This window comes from Chiroxiphia lanceolata, chromosome 9, assembly GCF_009829145.1.
Source record: "Chiroxiphia lanceolata isolate bChiLan1 chromosome 9, bChiLan1.pri, whole genome shotgun sequence".
Lineage (NCBI taxonomy): Eukaryota > Metazoa > Chordata > Aves > Passeriformes > Pipridae > Chiroxiphia > Chiroxiphia lanceolata.
The window spans coordinates 28,014,317-28,029,225 of record NC_045645.1 but is presented as its reverse complement, the minus strand read 5'-3'; the positions used below and the strand labels follow the sequence as shown (position 1 = coordinate 28,029,225).

General features: G+C 51.2%; 1 protein-coding gene across 1 annotated transcript in view; it reads left to right on the top strand.

The window, feature by feature from the left end:
* The window catches only part of PAPPA2 (pappalysin 2), an 89,860-nt gene that overhangs the window by 61,160 nt on the left and 13,791 nt on the right, over positions 1 to 14,909 (top strand). The window contains exons 17-20 of the mRNA XM_032696764.1: positions 6,158 to 6,326; positions 7,037 to 7,169; positions 8,270 to 8,379; positions 11,013 to 11,084. Of these exons, the coding sequence (XP_032552655.1) occupies positions 6,158 to 6,326; positions 7,037 to 7,169; positions 8,270 to 8,379; positions 11,013 to 11,084 (484 nt within the window). The remainder of the gene's footprint in view (positions 1 to 6,157; positions 6,327 to 7,036; positions 7,170 to 8,269; positions 8,380 to 11,012; positions 11,085 to 14,909) is intronic.

The following is a 14,909-nucleotide window of genomic DNA, read 5'->3' as shown; positions in this document are numbered from 1 at the left end:
AACGTATTTGTCACTTGGTGAAAAATCAAGCACCAAATTAAGTGTTTGCAGACTCCCAGGTAATTAAATGTAACAAGGTGTGAGAAGATTCCTAGAGCTTCTGTCTTTCCTAAAAGTGATGAAATATAGAACAAGGCACTGTAAGAACGAATGGCTGCCTTTTGTCAGGGTTAACATTTTACCCCCTTGCGCCTCTTGGCTAAATTTAATCTCTAGCACTGGCATTTCAATGGGAGAAGATTCTTCCCGGTGCTTTGGGGAAAAATTCCTGGTGGTTCACTAGCCCTGCTCAGCCAATATCGTGACACGGGGGGGTAAAGCAGCATTTTGTCTGCAACGCCTCCAGCCGAAGTCCCCACTGGGTTTGGTCACTAAAGATTCCCTGGCACTGGCTGGGTCCTCCCCAGAGTCTTGATTCTAGCCCAGATCAGGTAATTATGTGCTAATTGTTTAATACCCCCTTCCAGTTTTAATTGGATGCAGACTTCATCTCTACTTTGCTCTGGGGTAGGGTTGTTGTGCAGTGGGAGGCAGTTGCCAAATTTCTTGCCTTGTAATGAAGGAAGTGGTTTCTGTAAACAGCTTTTCACAGTGTTAGGAGCATTTCTTGGGCCAAGGGGAGCTGAGCAAATGATGATTATGGCTGTGATCACATGGACTGCTTTGCAAACTGCAGAGCAGCTTGCATGCCTGTGGCACTTCAGGCACTGGACGTGCAAACAGATTGACTGAGCTCGCAAAGTTAGGCCACCTCTGTCCTGCTGCAGCAGCTGCTGGTAAAAAGGATGTCCTCTGGGAGATCCTGGGGCTCCTCTGATGTGTGATTAGGTTCCCCATGGGTCTGAGCAGCTTGTGAGACAAGTCAAGGAAAACTATGTGAAGTGGTTTGCATTTTCATAGCATTGCTTGTTGACATCGCGTTTTCACGTTTGCTGTTATTATTATTATTATTGTTGCTGCTATTTCATCTGACATCTCTGATGGTGGAATACAAAAACCACATAAACAGAAAATGCATTGCTTTCTTATTGTGCAGACTAACTCCTATGTGAGTGGCCTAATCCCAAGCAAAAACCTCTTTTTAGAAGTGTAAATGTCATTGTACGGTCTCATCTGGAGCTCTGCATGTACACTCAGCACGAGTACAAACCCCTTGGCATGGTGTAGTAGCTACTAGCCAGTAACTGGGCCAATCAGCTGCTGGACTGCTGGAAATCCTTCTGGTGTCTGAGCCCTGGCAGGGAGAGGATGGAAGCTGCCAGAGTGAGAAGTTTCTTTCTTTGATCAGGCCAGTTTTGCAAAACGTGAGGTGATGGAAAGCTCTGCAAGTGACTGGCACTGGTGGGGTGCAGGTTCCCGGTGTGCAAGCAGGGGGTGAGCTGATGACTGGGACATCAGGTTTTAGGGACTTCTGCTGTCCTTCTGGGTTCAGAAAACTGAATTCTTGATCTGTTGACTCCCTGTTGTCCATCAACCCAGCAAGCATGAGCCGTGGTAAAGGATTTAGTGCCCTACAGGTGTTGATGGGCACAGGGAAGCCAGACTCTGTGTACTATAAATTGAACAAAAGTCAGGCATGATCCATGACTGATAGTGAAGATGCCTCCTGCCCACTACCTAGCTCAGCCTTGGAAATATAGTCAAACTGCCTTTGAATTATTCTTCTCGCTCTAGCTTTGCTCCTCATGTGGTAGCACTGCAGTGCCCACCTTATGCAGGCCTGAATCATGGGTGGGATCCAACTGTCTCTGTCCAAGCCAAGATGATCTTGGACACAGATGTTCATGCAATTCCCTCAGTTCTGTTTTGTTAGTTGAATTTTACTGGAGAAGCAGTAGGGATGCTTAGAAGGTGATGAGATCATAGTTGAAATTCACTTCCCATAGCATAAGTGGAAGAGCAAGGGGACGGAGAAATATCTGTTGTCTCAGAGAATATGCTTTTCTCTATTAACCTGGGTGAGGAAAGGCCCCCGGGAAATCACTGCTTGTCAACAAGAGATCCTTGTTGTGTAATCGAGATCCTGACAGAGATTTGCTGCCTTTCTGCTGGCAGCATCATCTGGCTGGCAATGCTGACATGAAGGGTAAAGATTCTTTGACTAAAGGAAATGTGTTTTCAGCCTGGAGAAGCCAGGTGACAGGCAGTTTTCCAGCTGCCAAAATATTTCACTTCTAATCCCGAAGTAAGGGTAACAAGGGGAACTTAACGTATGCATTTGTGCTTTGTGATGGGAGCTCTCTGGATTTAGGCAGGATCTGTTCAAAGGCAGCAACCCACCTCATGGATCACATAAAGACATGAACTGTCAGGGAGAAATGTTTGGCATCACCCACAGCTGCAGCATTGAAAAGTGTTGGCCTGAAAGTCAGGGGTCAGGTACTTTGGGGAAAATGGGCATCACTACTCCCTCAGTGCTCCTCGCTGTTTCTTCCACCATGAAGTGCCACGAGAAGCAGATCTCCAACAGGAATAGACAAAACCAGGTTGGATGGGGTTTGGAGTAACCTGGCCCAGTGGAAGGTGCCCCTGTCCGTAGCAGGAGGGTTGGAATAAGATGATCTTTAAGGTTCCTTCCATCCCACAACAATTCCATGATTCTGTGATAATGTCTAGGAGATCCTTTAGAGGAGCACTTTAATGCTGAGAGCATGGTCTCAATTTGGGGACCAAAAAGGTCAGACCCTGCAGAGGGCTTATTTCACTTACCCATTGTGGGATAATTCCCTGCAGAGAAGAGAATTGGGGATCTCAAAGCTGCCTTTGTGAAGGGTTGAGCCTCTTCTTCTAGCTTGAGGGAATGAGGCAAAGAAGAATCTGGCACCCAGGTCTTTTCAGGCAGCTTTTAAAGTCTCAGTCTGCATTTTGACCAGAGATCAATGGAGCACAGCCCCCTGATGAGCTTTCATGGAGGTGTCAGCCTCTTTGCCTTCTCTTCCTTTTCAAAGGCTACAGAGACCAGGAAAGAGGAAGAGGAGGCGGGAGAACGTGGAGGAGAAAATGGGACTGGAAGGAGTTAGCACAAAACAAAGTTCAGAGCAGGCCAAGCAGGACAGCCTGACCCAAGAGCATCCCAGTTTAGCAGAGCACCAGGCACATCTGTGGGGGGCACAAAGGCACGGGCCATTCACTCTCTCTGCCCATGTCTGGCCCCTTCCAAATAGAAGGCAAACACCTGCACAGGTGTGGGAGCCAAACAGCCAGGTAAAGAAAACACAGGCTGTCGTCTGGACTCCCCTGTTACTTCCACCTCTAAGGTCTCTGATGAAGATTTATAGTCCAGGTTGCCCAGGCTGTTTGAAGCACAGCACTGGAGGGTCCTACAACCTGCTGCATCTTTCTTTCAATTTACAAACAAATCTCCCTCTGTCCCCTCTATTCTTTTTGAGGATGTCAGTCTCCTGCCATGGGAGAGGAGGTTTTAGGCTTGTTTATCACCACTCCTGTACAGAAAATCTAGTCCCCCCAAAGCTGGCTGCCTCAGGAGATGGCTGGATCCCTGCCAGGCTCCTGCATGCACAGCTCCTGGAGCTGGGTGAGCACTCATGCCTTCACCTCAGATACAGCCCTCACTGGCCTCAGATGCCTTCCCTGCCTCCTCTACAAAGTAGGTGTCTGGTTGGAGGGTGAAGCATTGACTCCAATTTTCCTGCTTCCTTGTTAATCCTCAAGAAATGCCGCTAACCCAGATCAGAAGAAGCTGGGGGGGGGGGCTGGAAATTTCAAACTCCTATGAAGTTGTGTGTATTTACGTACATACTTTTTTTAAAAGCCTCTGCCTTCCCTTTTTCTGTGAACTGCTCACTTCATAGGTGTGGCAGTACCCACATGCCACCATCTGCCCCGGGGTCAGCCCAGGCCAGCCGTGTTTGAAGTCCCTGCACGGATGCTGGGGGTGGGGTGAGCCTCCACAGCAAGGTGGTCTAGGGGGGTGCAGGTCATGGAGAGGTGTGAGAGGCCATGCTCAGTGCTGGGTCACTCCAGCCCCACATCAAAACGAGGAGCCCCGATGAGGATGATGGGGCTGCAAACCACGGCCCGCACCTGTGCAAACTGCGGCTCCCACCGCGTCTCCTCTTGTGCTCAGCCCTTCTGCTCAGGTCTTCCCGGGCAAAGAGCCTCTACCACGATTTGGAGAGCAACAGGGAGGTGCAGTGGCTTCATCAGTTATACCCCAGTGGCCAGTGGGGGAGTGAGAAATAGCATGTGGCTGGGATGGTCCTGGTTTGTCAAGGAGTTTGCTTAGTGCCCAAGGCATCACTTGTTGCAGTGAGACTTCACACGACCTGTTTGCTCCTATCTCCATAACCCCCAGTGATTTACCCCTTGCAAGTCATACAGCTGGATAATACCTTGAGTACCAGGAAGTTCAAGAAGGAGAAAATGCTGCTTAAAGGCCTGGACATCCCACATGGATTAGTACCTCTTGGTATGTGCTTTTGCTCATGTTTCAAGCTGGGCAGAGCAAAGCACTCAATCAGGTTTGGGAGGAGGTAAGGTCTGATGGGGACATCTTTGAAGGGCAGTGACTATGATCCCCATGGAAAGGGCAAGCAAAGAAAGTTAAATTAGGAATGGAGTAAAACCACAGATGCCTGCGCTGGGATCCAGACTTACTCCTCCTCACCAGCCTTCCAAAACACTATGTAGTTGCAGTTTCCTTAGTCAGTTCAAGGCTCCTGCTGTCAGGGTGATATTGTAGCACCCCTCACTGCTCAGGTGCTCAAACCACAGCCATCCTTGTTTCTGGCATGGGCTGGTGGGAAGATTTGTGCAGAGCTCTGACAGTGGACTTGCTGCATCCCATTCCCTACCTTGCCTGCCTCTGTGTTACCTGCTGGACCCCACATTGACCTCAGCAGGAACCCACCATCACTTTATATACTCTTCAGAAAAAACAGATCCCTAATTCCTGAAGGCAGAAGGGAGCTGCAAATATTTTAAAATAGTAGAGTGTTTCAAAAAGCTCAGAAATTTCACATCCAGGAATTCCCAGCAGAAGTGTGATGGGGATGGGTACCAGCTCCTGCCTCAGGCCTGGCAGAGGGGTGCAGGTGCTGCTCCAGGCTGTGTGACCCTGCACTGCGTGTTGGGAGGCACATGGGTGGCCCCATACACGTCTGCTGCCCCTTGAAACAAGGGGCAATTTAATTCTTCCCCCCAGGTGTTTCTCTAACCCAGTTACCCCACTCCACATACCTGTGGCACGCTATAAACTCTGTAACACGGCACCTGGAGCCCAGCCTGCTGGCACCTAGGGTGAGAGAGGGCAGGGGCTGGCAGCTGGAGCAGGCTGTCTAGTAAAGAAGGACAGGAGTGGGGGAAAAGCCTCATTAAGGATGGAGCAATGGGCTCTGGCTCAGGTAAAGCCCATCAGGGCACTGACATGTCCTCTGCTGGAAGAGCATTCCCTGGCCAGCCCAATGCCTCACCGGTTTTGATGCCTCTGTGTAAAAGATGTGGTGTCTCTATCGCTGCCAAGGAGGGGAGGCTGGAAAGCGGGTGGGCTCCACTCCTGGACTTTTTCTTTCTTTCTTTTCTTGGCAAGTGGTTCGTGCCTGGGCTGTTTTAGCAGCACGGGATGGTATTGGTCTGCTGTGGCACGGCAGCCCCTCGGCAAGAGCGGGATTGACAGATCTGGCTGGAGTACAAAGAAGAGCCTCAGGAGTAGCTGGGCACAGGCCAGAGGATTTACTGGTGGAGGCAAACTCCATCCAGCAAAGTATGTAGCTACTGGCTGTGGGACAAAGCAGCCCAGGACCCCCAGGGGCTGCCAGGCAGAGAGGAATGGTTCAGGGGCACCACGAGAAGCTGGGAGCAATGGGGTGGTGAGTGCAAGGGAAAAGCGTCCAGCACTCCTAGATCAGTGCAATCCCCTCAATAAGGAGAAGAAAAGGTCCTTGTTAAGTGTGGACTGCCCCTTTGGAAGGACTATAAGGAGAAGAAGAGGTGCTTGTTAGGTGTGGACTGCCCCTTTGGAAGGACTTGCCTGTGGTGAGGTGTGGTTTGGTGAGGGAAAGCCCCACACATGGCAGGTCTGATTGTTCTCCAGGAGCAAAGTCTTCAGGCTGCTCCTGACGTCTGTGGATGCCTGGTACAGCCCAGGTGGTGTGTGTTTGTGGTGCTGAAGCCCAGCCTCGTGCCTGTGTTTCCCCAGGAAGTTCCTGAAGATCCAGTGCCTGGAGAGCGGGCAGTGGGAAGAGGGTCGCTGCGTCCCCGTGGTGTGTGAGCCCCCACCTCCCGTCTTTGAGGGCATGTACAACTGCACCCAGGGCTTTGAGCTGGACAGCCAGTGCGTGCTCAGCTGTGAGCCACAGGGACAGCAGGTGAGTGTCTGGGGGGAGGCAGAGATCAACCACACCTTGTGTTTCAGAGCATCTGGAAAACACAGGGCTCCCTGGGCCCTGCAGCTCCTTGACCATCCCAAAGGCCAAATTCTCTTGTAGCAGCGATGAGCAGGTGCCCTGTAAGCCCAAAGTTTTCCTTGCTGGCTTCCAGCCATGGCACAGGGTACACCACTTCCCAGGAATGCTCTTCTGCTCCCTGGGGACTTATCTGGAAAGCAGTGGTCCTAAGAAAGTCGACTTGTCTTGGGTGATGAGGGTCAGAAAGCCTAAGTAGAGGGTCTCTAGTGGGTCTTGGGAGCTGCTGTGAGTGCTTTCAACTGGGATGGTGGGCAACCTTGCTGCAACAGATGTGCTCACCAAGGAGCTTCCCTGAGGTTGGAGGCTGCTGCCTGCCAGCTCTTCCACCCTGGTGCCTCATCCAACACACAGAAAGAGCCTTGTCAAAAGAAGTGTGGTTGAATCCCTCTGGTGGGATACGGCAGCAGCTGGAAAACAATTGGCTTTCTGGTCAGTACACACAGGCTGGATCAGATGGCTGCAATCCAGCTGCTGTGGGGAACTTACCTCTGGACTGCCCTGGCAGGAGGGGTGTCCTTGCATTGTGCCCCCCTGGAGCTGGGCAGTGCTCAGGCAGGCCAAGCTCAGCTGCTGCGGGCAGTGACCCCGTCTGCTCTCCCTCTGCTTTCCAGGTTCCCATCGTCTGCACCAAGGAAGGCTCGTGGACAGAGGAGTTCAAACTGTGTGAGAGCTTGTGGGGCACCTGCCCACCACCCCCGGAGCTGAACTTCGTGGAGTACAAGTGTGAGCAGGGGCATGGAATAGGTGAGGGCATGTGAAAGCCAAACAGAAAACCAAGCTTTATGTTGACTCAGGGCTCCCAGAGAGCTGAAGGTCACGGTGACTCTTCTTCTTTTACCAATCCCCATTAAATCCGTGACAAATATCCTGTTTTCTCTTCAACGGGGATTGCTTTAGCCTTGTTCATGTCCTGACTGTACTCATGGCCAAGACACAAAGTTAAAGCTGGCTCCAGCATAAGCTCTCTCCTTTCAGAAGCAGCAGGGACTTGTCTCTTGGGCAAACCCAGCCCTTTACAGTAATTTTCCTGATCTGTATCCCTCCATCCCAGCTGAGGTCTCTCCACTTGCTACTGCTGCTGATGTTTGCAGGGTTAATGTGACAGGTCCTAGATAAAAGCCACAAAAGCTGCAGTGACAATTGTGTGTAACAGGGCACTTTCACCAGATGAGGGACCACATCATCCGTTTCTTTCTGCGGGACTTGGATCACTTTATGCTTTCAGGAAAAGCTGCAATGCTCAGGCACAGTTGTTGCATCTTGTCTGGCACCCCCTTGGACAGGGGATGCATCACTCTGAACCAAACACAGCAGTCATCCCAGTCTGATCAAACCAGGCTGAGGCGAATCTGTATAATGGCAGGGACTGCTAAGGTTAAGCTTTGGACAGATCTGATGTCAGGCTGGGGTTAAGGCTGAGATCTACCTGATTTTCCAAGATGGTTTTTGCAGCTTTTATTTGTCATGGGAAGGCAGTGAGAATTCTGCATGGCAGACAAACTATGAAAGATGCTTCCTAATATGTCAACAAACATCCTATAGCATCCAGGCCAGACTTATTTTCATGCTGGGTCCCATGACCAGCCATCAAGCTGTGACTCTGTCTCTTAGGTTGTGTTTGGTTTTCCTCTCATCTGGGAGAAGGGAATTGAGCACAACTCCTGCAGGCTCTCAGATAGTTCAGGATTTGGAGAAGGAATTGCTATTCCAGGCTGGGAGGAAAAGGGTCCCCTCTACATCTGTCAGTACCCTCAGTGAGGAGCCTGAAATCTGGGTTGGTGCCCTCCCGTAAAACATCATTTCCTGGTTCCTGGTTTGGTCCTCAAGGCTCTCTCCTCCCCCAGGTGCTGTGTGCACACCCTCCTGTGTCATCCCTCCCAGTGACCCCGTCATACTGCCCAAAAATGTCACTGCTGAGACAATGGATCACCGGCTGCAACCCACCAGAGTCCAGGTAAGAGGAGAGATGGATTCCTCTAGCAAGGGAGTTGCTGGCAGTATAGAGCAGTATAGAGAGCAGCCCCCCTCCTCTCTATCTGGTATTTTAAACCAAAAATATTTTTGCCTTGGGTGAAGAAGGGTAAGACTTGGAAAGACAAGCAGTGGATGCTACCGCACAGCCTCCTGCTCTCCCATACCAAAGTTCAGCATAAGTTACCAGCTCCCAAGCCAGCTTTCAAGGACTTGTAGGATACCACAATAAATGAATTTTACTGCAAGAATCCCGCTGATTTTTCAGGACGTGCTGTGTGCCTAAACCTGCTAAGCTGCTGTTTATTGTCAGCCAGTGTGCCGGGAGAGCAAAAGCTGCCCCTGGCACGGTGTGAGGAGCCTGGGTCCCCAGTTACCTGGCAGCAGAGATGCAAGCCCAGGCAGGCATCTCCCTGCCAAGGAGGAGGCAGGGCACTGTCAGCTGAAAGGTATCCCTGGCTGCCAGGACTCGCTGGCCAGCCGCTTGCCTCTGCTGCTGGAACGGGGGAGCCTTTCCCTCCCCATCTCTTACTCACTTTGTAGGCAAAGCAGCTCGAATAGCTCAAATAGTTTGGATCCTCATGGCACGACTTTCCCAAAAAGCTGCTGTGCCGGGATAATATTTCTTAAAATAAAAACGAGATGCATAAGGAAGGAGGTGGAACAAAGAAAAGCAAACAACCTTCACAGGAGCCAGTGCTCCCATCCAAACGCTCTCCCCTCCTCCTGGGAACCCACAGGAGGCCCAGCATCGTGCCTGTGGATACTACTGAATCAGACCCACGGCGGACGGCTGCCGGGGGGGCGAGGATGCCTGGGCTCTGTGGGATGGTTAAGCACGAGCCTTGGAAGGAGTCCTTGCCTTTGAGGGATCGGATGGCTTGGCCCATGGAGGCAGTGGCGTTCGGCTTCCCTTTCACCACCGCTGTGGGCTTTCGTGCAAGGGAGGCATTTTGCAGAGAGGAGGGGGAGGGAGAGGAGACGTTATTTTAAGAAGCAGCGCTGCCCCTTGCCAGGAGCTCTCTCTCCCTGGACAGTCTTGTTTTCCTCTCTGCCCTGGCTTCTGTCTCTGGTCCCCACTTTGTCCCCCAAGTATCCAACAGTTTTCTGTCCTGGGAGCTGCCGTGCTCCCGAGGTGATGGAGAAGGTGAGGAGAACAACACATGGAACTGCAGAGGCCACTCAGGGAGGGCACAGTCCTGTTTTGCATTCAGGTCTGATTCATTGCATCCCACATCCGAGCAGGTTTGTCCCTCTGCCCTTATTTTCCAGCCTGGAATATGAGTATACTAGTATGAGTATGCTAAAATGGCATCCAAGTTGCACAACAACCACATACAAACCACCCCAACGAGGTTGGGATGCACAGATCTTCTGGGCTGAGTGGGAACTGGTGAGCTCAGCCAGCATCCTCAGCCTCTTCCCCATCAGGATGGCTCTCTCTGGGTCTGCCCTCCCTGCACCACCTGAGCATGACCAGGACCTCATCCTGCTCCAGCCCCATCATGGTCCTGACCAAAGACGCAGCAGAAGGACCTGCAGCAGCTCTGTGTGGGCACAGCTGCCCCATCCCCAGCTGCTGTGCCACCTGGGAATGCTGGAACTGGTCTACCTGCCACTGCAGATGTCAAACAGGAGGCTGGGAGAGAACATACCTACCCCTCTGTGTGACTCCCGTGCTGCGAAGGGCATCCTAGGACACTTTCACAGGCCAGACGCTGTTTTATGGGGCCTCAGATTTCAAAGCCTGCCTGAGCTTTACAAGGAGGAAATTGCATATGCGGTGGGGCTTTTCTTCCCCCTGTGTAATCATGAGTGTTCCCCACAAACCCCAGCTGAACGAGCGGGACGGCGCGTTCCAGGGCCGTGAAACCGAGCCCTTCACATCTTGCTCTTGTGTCCATCTGGCTGCAACAGCTGAGTTTGTGCCTCGTAAATACCAGAGAGAACCTCAGAGTGACCGTGAGTCTGGTGTATCTGCTCCAGGTCAGGTCTGGGGAGATGAGTCCTTCCAGGACGCAGTTTTTGGAGCCTGAGCAGGCATCAGTGGGTCAATTGATGTCGAGTGATGACTGGCTGAGCCCCCATCCTGTATGAACAAGAAGCTGGTGAATCCAGCGTTACACGGGGAGATGCTGGCAGACTCCAGCCCGTCATTGTTTCTGCAGCAGCAGCACCTGGACAAGTCAGACGCCGTGTGGTGGCAGTGCCATCTAAACCCGCTTCTCTGGTGGTCCCTGCCATCTCCCTTGGTCCTTTTCCAGTTTTGTATCACTACAGAAACATAGAATCATTAAGGTTGGAGAAGACCTCCAAGTCAAACCAATATGCATCTGCATATCCACACACGTGTGGGTGGGTGTGAAGGGGTGTGTGTGGGTGTGGGTGTGTGGCCTCTGCCTTGAGCAACACACCCTTGATCCAGCTGCAGGTGCCCAGGGTTTGTTGGCCCTCAAAGGGCGCAGTGACAGACCTGGGGGGCGTAACTGCTGTTCTGCCCCACAGAACAGTGAGCAGTGCAGTGTTGTAGGAGACCCTCTAGCTCCAGGAAGCACTGGTGGCTGTTTCCCTCCCTCTGCCAACTCTCCTAACAGCTCTCTTCTCCTTCCCTCCCAGAACATTGTGTGCACGGGCAGGCTGCGGTGGTACCCTGACCCCTCCGCCATCCACTGCATCCCGTCGTGCGAGGTAAGCCCTCCCTGTCCCCAGCACGAGCTGCCTGCCCCTTGCAGGAGAGCTCCTGGCAACAAAGACTTGCTCCAGCACAAAGCCAGATGGCTTTGCCCTCATGTTTGCTCTGAGCTGGGCCAGGTCTTGCTGGATGACTGGAGATAAAAGAGGAAGTGTCCTTGGGTACGGTCTCCCCACAGCCAAGGACGATGCTGGGGAGCAAGAGCTGCACAATAACCCATTTCCTTGCCTGCCTGCTTCTTGGCCAGCCCGGGAAGAATATTCTAGCAAAAGGATTTCACTGGCAAGGGGTATCCCCCAAAAGCCCGAGCTGACTCCAAGCTGGAATATTTCCTTAACCAGAACCGCAGTTCTAGAGTAACATGGGTCCAGAAAAGCCCTGTGTGACTCACGCGTCCAACCCAAACAACCAGGATTTCCAGCCTTGTACATGCAAAACAAACTGCTCCTGAAGAATCTGCAGACAAAGAATTCCTTGCAGAAATTGGTTAGCCACTCATTTTGCTTTGAATAATGACCAGGCAGGAGAAAATCATAGGCAGCCTGGAGTCGGTTCGCAAAGGAAATTAAAAATAGGCAGTCTTTGTCAAGCACTAGTTGTTATTATGATTGAGGATAAAAGGAAAAAGTGGGGGAATTTTGGAATGTTGTATGCTGAAAATTTGGGATTTTTACCAAAAAGGAAAATGTAAATGGAGTTTGCACACCAAAAATAGCTTTGGGTTTTGCTGATTATATTTTTTTATGTGCTCATTTTAATGCGAGTGATTGCTTTTGCTCCCCAGTTCTGCCTAGCTCAGCTCTTTGTCGACTGAAGTGTGGGAGAAAGGGCAATGCTGCAGGGGGCATGTCCCCAGGAAGGAAACCTCATGGTCTACAGAAGGTGCAGCAGTTATTTCCCAGACTCATGGCTGTGTTGTGCATGTCTGCTGCAAGACACAGGCAGAAAGAGTAGGGGAATGAGGTGCTGTGTGCTAGAGAGGTGTTTGGTGATTGAGTACCAGAGGGTAGTGATGGGTCCTCCAGCGTTTTGGGAGCTCCAGCTCTTCTAAACCACATCTTTTAGCTCAGATCTGGAGTAATGTATTTGAAGTGGGATGACTTATGTGGAAGAGCAGCCCAGATGGTTGTGGTGATCATCTCTGTGGTGGTTCTGTAAGCAAGGGAGAACTTCGCCTTGCGCTCTCTGGGAGTTGGTCCTTCCAAAAAATAAGCAGATGGGGTGTGAGGTACTCCTTCTTCCCTTCCTATCTGGCTCAGGGGACAGAAAGCTGGTGCTCCCTTATGGTCAGGTACACCAGATTGACCTGTGTTTCCTCCTCTGTAGTCCCTGCTCCTCATCTTGGGTCTGTGTCTTCAGTGAGAGTTCCTGTAGGGAATGATGAAAAATGCTAGCTTATTTGTGTGTGTGAGAGAAGGACACTGACTGCTTGAAGTCCAAACATCTCACTGTCTTCTCATCAGCCACCCAAACATGGTCATGGCCAACATGACCTCTTTCTCTTCCTGTTTGCTGGTCACTCCCTATTCTTAGAAAGCAGTTCTAGGCAGCACTCTTGGCATACAGGAGGTTAAGCAAGACAAAATCTGTCCCAATAGAAGATGGAGAGAGTCCATGCTCTCCATCACCTCTGTGGACTTTTTAATGCTTTTTCTGCTTTCAATTAATATTTCATCAGGAATGACCAAGCAGTCAGTACATGCTCTTCCATCTAAGGTCTCACTAAAGCCCTGTACAAAGTTTCCTTGTGCTGGAAACATCTCTTTTGATGGGACACAGGACTATATCTGTTGTTCCTGCAGTTGCATCAGTCTGGCAGCTCAGATATCCTGAGGTCAGCAAGTACACCCAGATCTTTCTCTACCTCCTCTGTTTCCAGCTGATGAGTGCCAGGCTAACAGCAGATGTTTTGCCATCAGTACAAGAGGTTGCCCTTCAGTTTTATATGAGCGAATGTCATCTTGTTTCTCTCTCTAGTCCTTCAGGTCATCTAGCTATTTGTTAGATATCTTGATCCCCCTCTGTGGAACAGTGCCTTCTTCCTTGTTAGCAGTTTCATCAGTGCAGGCCTATTTTTAAGGTCACAGTCACTTGCTGTAACACTAATGAAGATTCATCCTCAGACAGTTTCTTTCACCCTGATGCTCCCCTTTTTGATACAGCTTGCAGCCTCCTCCTCATCCCTGTTCTCCTCATCCCTGTTCTCCTCCTCCTCACCTCTCCCATGCATGTCTGATTATTCTTTTCATTGTGTTTCCTCCTACAGTGCTGCAAATTGTTAAGGTTGAACCAATAACACAAATCTTCCTAGATAACATTTTTTTTTTAACTTGTGTTTTACAGTAGTCATTGTCTTGCCAAAAAGAATAACTCTTACCAAAAGTGTCTCGTTCAAAGTATTGCTCTGGAAACTGCTACTTGGCACTGGGAAGAAGGGAGCTGTTATCAGTCTCCCCATTTGACCACAGAAAATGCCCTGAATGTTTTTTCCACCTCATCTATGCTGGCTTCCATCCTCATTCCTATTCCTTTCCTGCCCCCATCCTTGTGACCATTTCACTTGGAACCCGATCTGTTGGGGGATATGGAGGAAGACATATACCAGACGGAGGGAGTAGAACAGAGGTGGAATACAACCTGTAATCCGTCCTCACTGCATGGTGCCCCCCCACCTCACATGGTTCAGCTTCACTGGGCATGTCCATGGGACATCTCAGTCCCAGGTTCCTCCTCGTTTCACAGGAATCCCTCAATGGAGACACCTCCTTTAAGAGGTCAGACTCTGCCATCCACTGGGCAGTGAAAATGCTATTCCAATGGACTGTCCATGTCACCTCAGGTCTGAGTCACCCCTTGGAGATTCCGTTGTCTCCCCATTGACTGCCAAGTGTGTGTTGGATCAGGAAGCTTTCTCTTCTGGATGCCTCAGTGAGGGGAACAACCCTACATAAGAGAAATCCAGGCCACCTGGCAGCTTGTACCGTCTGTCCCTAGTGGAGTCACTTCAGGCCGGGGCATGGGAGCAGTAGCCAAGGCTCAACCTTCCCAGCCCCAGCGGGAGCTGTGCCTCACATTGGAAAGTCCAGGTCACCATGCAATGGCATTAGAAGGACTCTCGCTCATCGTTATCCTGCGCTGGCGGTGGATCAGCCTGCCTGCTCATCCCTCTCACTCCTCTCCCCACCTCCCTTCTCTTTCCATTAATCTGGTCGTCCATCTGCCTCCCTGTCTCTCGCTGTGCCTTGCCAAGTTCCCCAGTGCAGGAACAGCAAGGCACATATTTTGGCGAGGGAGGGAGGGATGCAAACCCTTCCAGGAGCTCATCAGGAATACGAGTTAGTGCCGAGCGCGCTTCGCCTCTCGAGGGCCAGCGGAACATCTCGTCCCCTGCCATCAGTAGAAAAACAGATGGTGGCACCAAGGGAGGGGGCTTGGGGCTGTGGGGAGAGGGGAGTGGAGGAGGAGAGAAAGCCCTCCTCCCCGCCATGCGTTGGGAGGAGGTGGTTTTGGTCCTGGTGGTGTGTTCAGCCGCCATGAGGGAGGGGTTTGTGGTATCTGGGGCACATTCTCCTAAGCCATTCCCAGGTGACCACCTCTGATAAATCCTCTTCCTGTACCCTAAAGCAATTGAGGCCATTGACTTCAGAGGAGAAGTCAACAATCAGTCAGTACATCAATCCAGGTTGCTCCCTTGGACTATTCCTGCCATGGTCCAAAATAGTCTGCCTGGCCATGGCTATTACAGAGCACCTCCTACTCTGTGCAACACCCTATCCCTGCACCCCTCTACCTCCCACCACAGGGACTCCTGTGGTTCATGT